Here is a 13,996-nt window from a genome sequence, read left to right as displayed (position 1 = left end):
AGGGTAAAACGGTTTATCATCTACAGCTCATCAGGACCATTGAGGGTAAAACGGTTTATCATCTACAGCTCATCAGGACCATTGAGGGTAAAACGGTTTATCATCTACAGCTCATCAGGACCATCAGGGATGACAGAGACTATCACCTACTGCTCACTAGTATTAGTGGGGATGGTAGTTCATTGCCTGCAACTAACTAAGACCAAGTCTACTTTCTCAATAATGTACCACAAAAACCTACATCACAACAAATATCACCCTGTAACACTGAATAATACAGCAGATTGTAGTCTAATAATTGTTCCTTCTCAGTGAGGACTACCACACCATCGGTTAGTTGTCAATATTAGTGTCACTGTTTGCACAGTAGCAAATCATAGATTTTCTGTACGTATTTGATCTGTTGCAGATTGTGGATTATCTGACAGTTTGTTTTGGTGCCAGGTGTATATAGCCTGTGGTGGATAGCTGTCCATTAATGTCTGCGATGTTTGTTTTGTTAAAAACTGTTTTAAAAAAACCTTCCAGGCCATTCTCTACATCTTTGAAATGTCTGGAATTTTCCCTTTATAAATTGATTATCTCACCAGTGTGCATATCGCTTACAACAGAATGGCAAAACTTAACAGTATAATTCCTTGAGACTCCATAATTTATTCATAATTTTTCTCTGGTCTTAAAGGTTCTTTGTCACTGGTTTTGTGAGGAAAGATACTGGTGATGATTAAGGTGATAACAGCTGTGATTTGTATCAGTATAAATGAACCTTGTCTGGTTAACCAATCTGACCCAACAACACTTCAAGTGTAGCACTACCTGCTTTTAGCTTGTAATATGTCAACATTACACAATGTAGTAAGCAGTTGATGATAGAGGTTATTCTCTGGTAAAAACACCCTGCACCCAACTGGGATGCTTTCATTCTTTTTTGTATGTACAGTGTTGTAAGGATACAAAAGAAAACTGTAAAGATAAGCTCGATTAAACAGTGAAAAGAAAAGCTTCCCAGAAATCCATGCAATGACATACTCTCTAGAAATCATCACAATGACATTCTCTGCAGAAATTCTGATGATGACATTCCCAGCAGAAAAACCCAAAATGACATATGCTCAGCAGAATATTCAGCAATGATATCCACTCCAGAAAACCCCACGAAGACAATGCAGCACAAATAAAAAAAATATTAGGTGAAATAAAAAAAACCTCTCCACCAGAACAACCTTGCAGCTCTTCAGATCAGCCTAGCAAAGATTTTGACAAGATGAAGAGATAGTGAGGTAGAAAGAGAGTCTCCGGGATGTGTAATATCTGCAGTGAATAGATAATAGTTGTTTGTTTTCTGAATGCAGTCACGTCCTTTTTACATAAAGAACACAAATGATTTAGAGGTTAAACAACACTTTAGTAATGTTTACACCAGGAAAACAGTGGCACTCACAGCCCTTAATCATTTGAGACAAGAACTTTGGTTGGTCTTGTGTATGATTCCATTATCAATTTGAAGTTTTCTACTCGGTTGCCATGTTGTTGTTAATCTAAAGGTACTAACTACCACGTATGTTGATGTTGCTTTGGGATTAAGGAATATCGAGCCAAGCAAGCCACTCCATATAAAATCCAGACACAATATGGTGCAAATGGCTTTCAATCATTTTGTAAATGTTTTGTAGAGAAATAATAGAATAAAATTTGCTGTTTTTTATACAAAAGGGTGTCCCTCTGCTGTGATCAGAGTAGACACATTTGTCAGATGATCTGTCTGCCTGTCGGTGATTTTAGATAAGTTTGGTGAGTTCCTGTCAATTCTGCATTGGCTGCACACACTGGGGCAGCCACGAACCTTCCACTGCCTGTTTAATGCTATAGGTCATCCCAATGCAGGTTCCATGATTTGGAAGCAAAATCAGATGGAACACCATGTAGCTGATAACCCCACTGTCTGGTAAAAAGTGTTATGGAATGATGGTGTATTGATTTGCCTTTGATGTAATGGTAAATAATGATGCTGGGAAAAGGTTAGGCAGCCTCCATCCTTCTTAATAGGATTATGTTGTTAAACAGCTCACCTGCCCAGACTGGTCATATCACATTCAATAGGCAGGTGTTACAAAATAGACAAAGACATATCGGTTTGCATTGGGACTTTTAATTTGTTTACAAAATTAATGCAAAGCATTGTTATTGATATACTCAGTCGTAAATCATCCATAAAGACATCCATATATATGTAATAATTGTATAGGTGGTGTGTATTTTCAGTGGTAATAAAATAACCAGGATCTTTGTTGTTTACCTCACTGACATTTGATAACAACCATCTCTACTTGTCAACAACCCATTCTTCCACCACAAACAATCGGCCCAGGAAATATGCCAGATTTTAATGTCTGTGCCTGCATTCCTGACACACTAGCTGTTTTGATCTAGTTAGAGAACAACGTAATCTAGTACAAGGGAGACAGAGAACAACGTAATCTAGTACAAGGGAGACAACTCTCATTAAAAAAAATAGGAATTTTGGCTTCCTTGATTTAATTTGGCTATCTATGCAAGACAGTTGTACAAAGAATAAGAAACAGTTCTGACATTACATAAAACACAGGCTTTTCAAAATATGAAAATAACATTGTGTGTTTGATATTACAGGTGTGCGTCTCGACAGAGTGCGCGGTGGGAGACAAAAATACAAGAGAAGCTTGGACAGTCTCAGTCAGCCACTCATACAACCCATACTGCCCATGGTGAAAAAAGCATGCTTTGAATGTAAGTAACCTGTAAATAAAATTATTGAGCTTTAAATAATTAGAAACTGAAGTAAACCCAATGATGTCACAGATTATTACAACTGTTTATCTATAATTATGTATAGTCATGTCAGTGATTATTTCCTTCTTCCTTTAAATAGACGGTGTTAAGTGTATTGATATATATCATTTATAATAACTGGGTAACATTCTTATTTTTTCATTACAGTCCAACATGAAAACAAGATTTTGACACAGTTGCTGAACATTGAATCACAGTTAGACAAATTATATGCCAACCCAGAACCAGAGCTTGTCAATGATGAGATGCGTTTTATAGCAGCCTTTTCTGATCTAGCTGACCGAGAATTGGTTATTACTATAAGCTGGGCCAAACAGGTGCCAGGTATGTAGTGTTAGGACTGTATGTACCATATAAAGACAACCAAGAAAGAAAATACCCACATACCAACAGAATCACGATTCATTCTCAAAATAAAGCTAGGACAAGATAGGAAAGATTTACACAGAGACTCCTGAAAAAATGCTAGGAGAATAATACCAGTTAAGCGTCTTCTGCGTCATCAACAACATCCACCATGTTAATCTTAGTCAATCCAAGTAAGTGATGTCACATCCTCAGATGTAACAAGGTAAACAACAATGGAACCATAAGATTTACATCTGAACATCAAACACGTCCAGCTTCATTTGCAAAAGGAAATAAAATATCTCTTTTTGATAACTGTTAAACTTCCCCTTAATCTTCATCGACCTGTATCTCGCAAAACCCTGTGTTTATCTGTCAGCTACATGATATCTTGCATGAAAATCAAAATATTGAGAAGAAGCCTTTCAATATTATATCAACTTCAACATGTAAACACTATAGGTTGAGGGACCAAATCTACTCAATACTCAGATTTTTAATGAGGTTCATGTTCAGAAGTTGTGCTTAGTTGAGTTTCTAATAAAAGATAAATAGAAAAACAACAGATAATATACTCAGAAATACGTTATATATACCTATATATAGGAGTTTACTGGTGCTAGTCATTATTTGGTAAAACTATGCGCTATTCACTTGTTTGGTGGTAAAATATTATCTTTCATAAATATTTTGCATACAAGAACATGCAGATAGACTTCAAAATGCCACTCACCTAAATGAACATTGTAATTTAACTCCATTACCATTTTGAAAACATGTTTTATTGTTTATTATGTTTTGGGATTTTTTGCTTTGTCACCAGTAAAAAAAAATATAATTAAGCTGTTTCCCTGTGATTGTAATAAGTAAATGCATGATGTGTTTTTGGATTTGGTTTTAATTATAACATAATTACTATGTATGTAGACACTAATTGTGTATAATTACACACAGGTTTCTGCAATTTGTCGCTGAGTGACCAGATGAACCTTCTACAGCACTCCTGGTTGGAGATACTCTGTCTGAATCTCGTGTTTAGATCCTGTCCTTACATTGGCTACATACGCTTTGCTGAAGATTTACAAATGACAGTGGATGAGTGTAAAAAATGCCAGTGTAGCCCAGAACTTGATAACCTCACCCGCAAACTCGCCAAAAAATTTACAAATATGGGAGTTACAAAGGAAGAGTATCTCCTTCTGAAAGCCATGACATTATGTAACATAGGTATGTACATATCAAAGGCTGTCATAGATCAAATTGGTTTTCAAATTACTAGGTCAAAAAGGCATCAGAATCATTTAAATTCCTTAAGTTTTAAGAAGGATATTGATCAGGGTAAGATATACTCATACTGTCTTGTCTGAGCTGTGATTAAGCAGTGCTGAAGATTGTAATTATCTGGGAGCAGGAGAGATAGATCTATTGACTTGTATCAATATTACATGACTGTGCACTGTATGGATTCTAACATGCAATATTTATTTGTAATGCAGGGAAACGCAGTAATGACTCATCTACTGCAGTCTTATGGTAGTTCTAAATCTGAATTTGATTGAGCTCTGCAGCCCTCAGTAAGCCTTCAGTTAGCTTATTAGCTGCGGAAGCATACTGAAAGAAAAACAAAAGATGATGATTAGTTATGGGTATTGGAAATAGTATGAGAAAATTTTATGAAAGATAATTTCAGGAAATATAGATGATTGTAATAAACAGAAGGCTTATCATGAATAGGTCAACCTTCCACTGGCAGAATCCTCAGAAAGTTATCTACAATACATCTCATAGAAATGAATTTTGAATTACTTTGGTTTATGAAGTCTTGTCCAAACTTTCAGTTTGTGTGGTATGGTAATTGGGTATCCTAAATCCCTGTCATGTTGAAATTCTGCTGTTCGCCATGGCATCTTCTCTTATATTCTCACAGAATCAATCTCAAGTTTTGAGGAAATAAACTCTCTTCTTAAATGGGGAAATAATTTCTAGATTGACACCAACTTTCCCAGTTGTTATTTTTTGTTTCATAATTAAAAGCAAAAGGTGAAATTTGCATACATTCAAATATTTGTGTATAAAATTACTTTTATCAACATATGCCATACTTCAGATAAATTTCTTATGAAGTTCAATATGAAATGATCATTAATTTACACAAAAAAATTCTTTATTAAGGGAATTTGGTTTCAAAAATAGATACTTATATTTTCAAATTAAGGGAACCTTTGAATTGCTTGTATCAGATGCCAGAGGGAATTTTTTTCACTAAGGATTAATTCTACATTATATTTGTAAGAATTGCTATTTACTACTACTATTTATTTATGTACCAATTTGTGAAATGTGTGGAAATTAATTGTTTTATGTTTGGTTCACAGATGTCGTGATAGAGAACAGCGAAGCTGTACGCAACCTTCAGGACAAACTCCAAGATGCCCTGATTGACTATGTGAAGTCTCGGTATGCTGGAAATCTGCGCCGCCTTGGCCATCTCTACCTTCTCCTGCCCCCACTAACACACATCAAACTGCTCGCCAAACAGTACTGGTTTGATGTGAAAAAGGATGGACGAGTGATGATGCACAAGCTTTTCTTAGAAATGTTGGAGGCAGATTCTTGATAAATCACCACAAAATTAGGAGGAAGAAAGATTTTGTCTGCGTGTGATATTTTTATTATGTGCTTGTGTGGACCTAGATCAGCACAAACTGTGGGAGCTCTCTTCGGCAAATATGGGTCAAAGACCCAGACGTCCGCTGTAGACTTATCACAGTTCCTCGTGTCTTAGGATGGTAGACATTATGTGTTAGAGATGTAGATATGTTTATGCAAAATATAGATCCGCAGTTTTTGAGAATGATGTTGATGGCTAGAAAAAGTATGTCTACATTAGAAGGATCATACTAGATTCCAAATGTATGCAGCCAAATTTTTTATAGTTGTCTCATTTTCAAAACTGAAGACAACCACTGCAAACATGAGGATGCTGTGTCATCATGTTCACAGTGTACTATGTGGACTTAGGAAAATAGTATATGTGTGACTTGTATGTGTGAATACATATATATATGTATATATATATAAATATAGAAAAAGATATATCTATGGGAAAATTTTACCATGGTAGAAAGTACTCAAACATTAATACCAGTTTGTTATATGCTGGAGGAATATCCTAGATACGTAGTGGGAATGTGTACGTCCTAGATACCACAGGACTATGTATTACTATGGAGACTGCATGCTGTCCAGTACAATCTTGCAGGCCCACCAAGTAGATCACCACCAGTGTGGGCTGATCAACTGATGGATGCTAACGTCCACTCACAGCGCTAGTACAACGGACCAATCGAGCACTACATGATATCAGGATTGTTAACGTCCACTCGCAGCGCTAGTACAACGGACCAATCAAGTACTGCATTGTATCATAAGAATGTCTTCCATCTTAACTTATTTACAAGCAATCTGATTGGTTAACACTACATTTGCATTTATATGATGTATTGTGACAGAACAATATATTCACTGTCTAAAATTCAAATACGCTGTATGTATTTCAATTAAGTCATCACATAAGGATCAAATATACAGATGTATTGTCCATGTCACTTCAGAACTTTGTAAATATATGTTCATACAATACATTCTTGTTACCCTTTGTATAAGTATCATGTGTGATTCAAGATTGGTTAGACTCTCTATACACATAATACATAATTCTAGGTCCTGAAGTCTGAGGTCTTGGTTTAAAAAAAATTGAAAAAATGTTAAAGGCTAAATGTGTATTTTGTGGCAAATAATGTGATTGAATTTAATTTTCATTAAAAATTGCTTAAGTACTTTAATTTAAGAAAAAAATATCTCAAAGAATAATGAAATATTTGAATTTATACAATAACCAAATTGCATTAAATTTTCATATTGGTGAAGATTATACTAATTAGAGAAATATATATGTTAAATGAGTTGATTGTGATGAATGAAGGAGATCTATAGATGTATTAAGTAGGACACATATCAGATTAGTGATGTCAGCAATAGACAGCTAGCTGTATCATAGCCTGTACAGTATATATAGGGGGAGGAGTGATAGTAGAGGCTGGGGTTAAGGTATAACACTGTGATAATTTAGTAGCTAGCCAGTTATATGTCTGTTTAAAATCGTACTCTATATTTCAGATTTTTTATTTACACAGTCAGGTCATATAGAAAATACACATTATATATATATATACCCAGGAAGAACACAGAGAGTAGGTCGTGTTATATCAGCGGTGTGGTACATTAACACTCAAAGGTTTCTACTGTACTCTCCATATCCTTGTTGTTTTAGTCTGTATTGTGTACTCAGATCTCATTGGTTAACATGTTTTGAATGGCAGCATCAAGAGAGGTGGGCGGAGCCTAGAGTAAATGAGCGCACTGATATGACTGTCATTCCATGAATTATTTCATTATCACGTCTGAAAGATGCATTTCCATGATCAATATCCTTTGTTATGGCCTCCAGGAATAAGAGGATGACATGTTACAAAATCTATTATGATTATAGCATGATATGTAAGAAAAAATGTATATGTTTAAAAAAAAAAAAAAAAAAGACACAAAAAGAGGGGGAAAAATATAAAAAAAAAATTAAAACAAAGTAATGCAGAAAATGTTTCAATAATTCTTAATTTTGAAACATCAGCTTGGAGAAATTCTGAGGGTAAATTGGATAAATTAGTGTGTCAGGTCAATGGATCAAGTTCAATGTGTGTAAAAAGATAAGGCACTTTGCTCAAATGTCTGTGTTTATTAGATGCCAAATATAAACAAATATGCATGCATGGATATGGTACTTATAAACATCTAATGTCTGTTTTACTTCTACTTAACATTGATGCGTTACGATGCCGTCCGAGCTTTGATAAATGTGAATTCAGCTACCTTTTGTTTTACATGTAAAGTTCAGACTTAGCAAATGAAGTCGTTGGTACCACCCATTTCTACCCTTCTAGTCAATATATGGACGGACTTTGTGAGATTCAGGGGGACATGGGATGCTCCTTGATGTACCCCTGTGTTTCACTTCTGCTCTAAAGTATCATACCAGATACCAGTCCAGATTTCTTGTTGTGCTTTGTCACATCTTTTCATCAAAACATATCTCAAATGTCTGACAATAGAGGTTACTGTCCTTTGTCACATTTGTTATTGTAGTGTAAAACACATCAGGTTCTGCTAATTATTGAAATATAGAACCTGGTCAAATGATCTTGTAAATAAGTAGTATTAGAAATATATGTAAATACTAGGAGAGCTTGAATTAGAGATTGCAAGAATGATAAAACAGTGTAGCAGTAGACTAATCATGTATGAGTGTGACAAGGCTGTAATGAGTGGTGTAAATAACTGTATGAATGGTGTCTTTCTCCATACATTATGCAGTCTTGTACACAATGAGCTCCGCCCACCTTTGCATGTCCATTGCTCATCCAGACCCTATATGTATTCCTCCCTGTCTGTGAGATGGCCATTATCATTCCTTGTGTAGCATGTACATATTGGTGGACCTGTATGCAGGTAGACACCACTATTATTGACGATGATGAGTTAGTCAGGTATTGTAGTTGTCTTTCACCATTTACAGGTATCAACTCATTCATCATTTGTTTTGTGCAACTATTTTCTGAACAGATTCTGCACAGTTATATCACAGATAATATGATATTACTATGTCTTATTATGCTAGTCAGAATGATCAACTGCATTTAAATCTTCGTCTAATCTACAACTTTCCCGACTGTTGACATAGAAGACAACTTTGACCTCCTTACGTAAAGACGGACTTGGTCTCGGCCCCATCATATGACCTGTAGGATAGAATTTTAAACATGATTCCATCGAATATGGTCAGTAATACAAGTTATGTTTGAGATTATTTATGGAAAGAGTGTTTGTAATTCATTTTTGATATAGTTAAAATTCATAAATACAACAAATGTTCCACCCTATCTTCAAAAGAAGCATCTGTTATACATATGTTAAATATGTATCCAGTGCATTTTCAGTTGCAGTACATTCTGTTGTTGTATTTAAAGAAATTCAGTTCAGGTACACAGCCTAGTTAGAAATATATTGGAAAGAAAACATGCAGTTATATATATATGTGCAAATCTGTTCAAAAACTTTTGTACATTATTTTTTACTTGTTAACTATGTTGAAGTGTGTTATTTTTAGACAGAAAAACAAAAAAGTTATAAAAAAAATATTAGAAAAAAAGATTGTTATTGAATATTTGTTATGAAATTGATGTGAATGTAATCACATTTAGGTACAAGTTTGTATATAGAGTTTGTGGTATATATCTATACAATCATATGTTCTGTAACCTAGAAATATGTGACTGATAACACTGATTGCTTTCACACAGGGAGTTCTCCTTTATGTGATTAACTTAAGAATTGTTACTAAATTTTTCACTTCTTGCTTGGAAATGAAAGTTTACAATAATTCCCATTTGATCACCAAGAAGGATGGTACAACCAAACCCATACAAAGAGTGCTAAATTAAATATTGTAGAATTCTGGTTTTGTTTTCATTTTCCTCAGTGTGTGTTGATTTTTTTTCTCCTAAGTCTTATTTCCTAACTTATTACATTGTGAACAATATTTTTTAACAAAGTGTAAGATATGTATCATATCAACAGAATACAGTTAAATGAGTTTCAAAACGTGTTACATAAGATGTCAAACAGATCATTTATTGCTTCAAGATTTGTTAAGGCCTGGAAAAAAGTTTTTTATTTTAAAAAAGATGTTTCAAATAATTGAAAAAATTTCAAATCATTAAAAGAAAAACATTATGCAAGAATGATGGAGGTGATTCGATGCCAAGTGTTAGGCAACTAGCAATGCTGAATGAGTTTTATTCTTTATTGTTGAAAACCAATTTAATCTGAAGCAGGTTTGTTAAGTTTGTTAGTGTGCAGTCGTACTGGAATGTACAACTTCCGAAATAAATTAATCTGTATGCAATATTTTTGAAGAATTTTCTTTATTTAATTGAAGAGTGTTGTTAAATTTATTTTTGTCTAATTTAAATATGAACAGATTTGAAAATGCTGGAAAGATAATTTTATTTGTAATTAACACAATTTTTTTCTCTCTCAAACAATCATTGTAACATTATGTTATTTATCATAGAGAAATGAATTATACACTAATGTGTCATATGTACTTTCTGGGCTAATGACATTGTATCATTTCTACCCTGGCTAGTTGCAGTGCTGTAGTAATTGTCTCCCTTAATTTATTGTGAGTTGTAATATTTTATCAAACTCATTTTTATTCACAGATTGATAATTTATTCAATAGTAATTTTAGCTCAATATTATTTCCACACAGCCGTCTTGTTGGTTGCAAATCATACTGTGTATATTACACAAGTCTTAAATTTCGTTCATCCTGCTTGTCCTGATTTTTATAACTATATTTTGAGTATATTTTGTTTCTGTAATAGTTCTTTTTGACAACAGGTTCTTTTGGTATTGCATTTAGTGTAGAAACAATGTGTTGACTACATTCCTTAGCCATTTTATAGCCTTGTGTGTCTTGCCAAGTCACCAACATTTGTATAAGCTATGTTATACTGCCAAAATAGGTCACATCATACAAAGTATCACATGGTTATCTCCCATAGGCAGCCCAAAGGCATCATTACATGTATTACATCCAAAATTGACCAAAAGTATGAGATTTTCCGAATGCTGATGCTAGAGGTATATAACTGTTATCTACAAATCATTTCTATGGTTCTTGCAACATATTGCCCCCCCCACCCTCCCCCCTCAAAAAAAGAAACGAAAAAAACCCCTTGAATTTACGCAAAATAAACATTTACAATCAGTCATGTTTTTTCCCCTGAAATGGAAATGTGACTTAAGATTCTATAATACACTATACTTTTATGACAGGTCAGTTTTACGTAGCTTGGAATCTGAAAGTTTTGTAGTTTCTATACATGTGATCCATTCAAAAGAATCTCTTACTTTCCGTGAACATGATACTGATAACCAAATTTTCCTTAAGGAATAACAATTATCCAATTCTTAGCTGAACCATGCCTTTAGGAATCGCACAGTAATCTAGTTTTTATCCTTTGTTGTAATTGCATGTTGATTTGGACACTTTGTGAGATATCAGTATTATATATGGGAGAAATCAGTGTTAATGTAAGTACATGCTTGGATTTTATGACACCAATCTTATCATACAATCTGCCATTTGATGATGCCATATTGGGGGTCAGTATTTATTTTCAATGGAAATTATGACACAATTCTGATAGCATTTTTACAGATAATTATAGATCATGTATACATCTGTAAAAGTGGAATTGTAATAGTTTTTTGTATATCGGTACCAAAGCTTTACGGGCAGAAATCCATTTAGTATAATCCAGCAATGCCAGGGTACCACACATCAACCTGAAGCCATCTTAAATCATGAAAAACAAAATAGCATTGTGTCATGTTTTACATCTGACCATCAAACTGTATAGAACAAGTCACTGTAGAGAAGAATTGGGAGGTCAGCACATAGTTTGAACTTTATGTAAATGAACTTGGCAGGGCAACTTTTTAAGTCTTTTTGAACATAGCTTGTATGGATATCAGCAAATATTGTTTGATAATAACTAGTTTAGTCATGGTTATCCAAATTCCAATACTAAAAATTGAATTTTTGACAGAGAAAATCTGATTATTTGTTATGTTTTAACTTTAAATGAATAAATATTTCCTTAGTTTTGCATTCAACATTTTTCAGAAGAAAGTAAAGCATTAACAATGAAGCTTTGAACTGCCCAGGAAGTTAGGTTTCTTGTGGTTTAGGAAAATTTGATTTGTAACTCCAAAATCAGTATTATGTTAAATACTAAAACTTTGACTTTTCGGAGGTATATAGTTCCAGTGCACTGGCTGTGTTGTCCTGTTGGTAAACATGCTACCAGTAGACAGTCATCCCAATGTCACTTGTATGTTCCCATAAAAAAAGCATCCTAAACTATTGACAATAATGTATTAACTTCATATATCATACAGCTAGAGTTGTGTTTTAACATTTTACTTTTTTCTTCTTTGAAGCCAACAACCAGAGAAGCAGTGCATGCTTATAAAGTTTTAGATTACAAAAACTTTTATTTTTTTGTAAATTATATATACTTTTCTATCCCTCAAATATTCATTTATATATATATCTATATACAAAAATGATCATGATAACTCATTTTTGACACCAAAAACTCAATTTTTTGGTTTATTCCGCCATATGTAACTTGTGTTTTTCACAAAAGACTTAAGTTTCACTATCAATGTGCATCAAGTCTTAATGTGAAATAAGACAGTTAACAGGATACAAAATTTAAATGTTACATATTTATCTGCCAGGATAATTTTACACCAGAATCATTATTTTTAGTTTATTCATTTGACACCAAAATCACTATTTATTTGCATTTTGCTGTAGATTCCATGTTACCATACCACCAACACACCATCATCATTGTCACCATTATCATCATTGTGAGTGGTGGGGGCCGCTGGGACTTTGCCAGCACCCTTACCCCTTCACTTGACCCCTTTATTTCTTTCCAATCTAGCATATCCACCGTATGGTTAACGAAGGCAGCATTACAGTGTGTTCTGTTTGAATGTAGAGATGCTCCCTGGCTGTCTCGGGGTCCCCACCACTGCTCAGCCCTGTAGTGATGTGTGATATGGTGAGACTAGTGTACATATCTAGTACCTATCTAGAGTTTCTGCAGTAACATTGCATGAGTTTGGAATCAGATTGTTGCATTATCAATATTGTGTGCATTTCTTTATCATCAATTTCCTCAGAAGAAGAAAATTATTTATCTAGTTTACTACGTATATTATGTCAAAAATTTTACTTTTCTTTTCCTGGATTTTGTTTGGTTTCACATGCATTTCATGTGAATCGTTCTGAAATAAAACAGCTTTCAAGTTCACACGAGTTTTGTTCTTTTGTGTATGATGCATTTATTGTACAACATTCATATCTAAGGTACTTGGGCAAAAAGCCACTCAACCAACAACCTTAACAAAGCCTCATGTTGGACAGTTTTAAGAGCATAAGCTTGCTAAAGTTTTACAAACAGACTCCACATAAAGCCAGCCAACCAACAACCTTAAAGCCTCATGTTGGACAGTTTTAAGAGCATAAGCTTGCTAAAGTTTTACAAACAGACTCCACATAAAGCCAGCCAACCAACAACCTTAAAGCCTCATGTTGGACAGTTTTAAGAGCATAAGCTTGCTAAAGTTTTACAAACAGACTCCACATAAAGCCAGCCAACCAACAACCTTAACAAAGCCTCATGTTGGACAGTTTTAAGAGCATAAGCTTGCTAAAGTTTTACAAACAGACTCCACATAAAGCCAGCCAACCAACAACCTTAAAGCCTCATGTTTGATGAATTCAAGAGCATAAGCTTGCATTAAGTTTTACAAGCAGACTCTACAGGGTCATCTATTGATAAAATTCAATTGAGGTGATGTAAATCCAGTCCATTTTCACCACCTAGTAGTGGCCATAATTGTCATTGCAGTAAATATTACCATCTTTCTGGACAAAATGTTGAAGGAAATCCTACTGGTATATCGTGTTTTAGGATCCAACGACACCTCACTGTTTTGAACGACATACTGTACACCTCACATGTTGAAACAAAAGGCCCTATGCACCACTTTCACCTGCCTGGCCTTGTTTGATTTTTTTTTTTATCCATACCAAAGGAAAAGAAATTCTAAT

At 34.2% G+C, this 13,996-nt stretch overlaps 1 protein-coding gene across 3 annotated transcripts in view; it reads left to right on the top strand.

The window, feature by feature from the left end:
- Nucleotides 1-13,193, top strand: part of LOC132562258 (estrogen-related receptor gamma-like) — an 89,756-nt gene extending 76,563 nt beyond the window's left edge. For all 3 annotated transcript variants that reach the window (XM_060226998.1, XM_060226996.1, XM_060226997.1), the window contains 4 exons: nucleotides 2,650-2,766; nucleotides 2,977-3,153; nucleotides 4,132-4,404; nucleotides 5,553-13,193. In XM_060226998.1, the coding sequence (XP_060082981.1) occupies nucleotides 2,650-2,766; nucleotides 2,977-3,153; nucleotides 4,132-4,404; nucleotides 5,553-5,794 (809 nt within the window). In that variant the 3' untranslated portion in view covers nucleotides 5,795-13,193. The remainder of the gene's footprint in view (nucleotides 1-2,649; nucleotides 2,767-2,976; nucleotides 3,154-4,131; nucleotides 4,405-5,552) is intronic.
- Nucleotides 13,194-13,996: the final 803 nt, after the last annotated feature.

Source organism: Ylistrum balloti, unplaced genomic scaffold, assembly GCF_031769215.1.
Source record: "Ylistrum balloti isolate Yb309-2 unplaced genomic scaffold, AGI_CSIRO_Ybal_v1 Utg371384, whole genome shotgun sequence".
Classification (NCBI taxonomy): Eukaryota; Metazoa; Mollusca; class Bivalvia; order Pectinida; family Pectinidae; genus Ylistrum; species Ylistrum balloti.
Note: the sequence above shows the minus strand (reverse complement) of the source record. Positions and strands in the feature narration are given on the sequence as shown.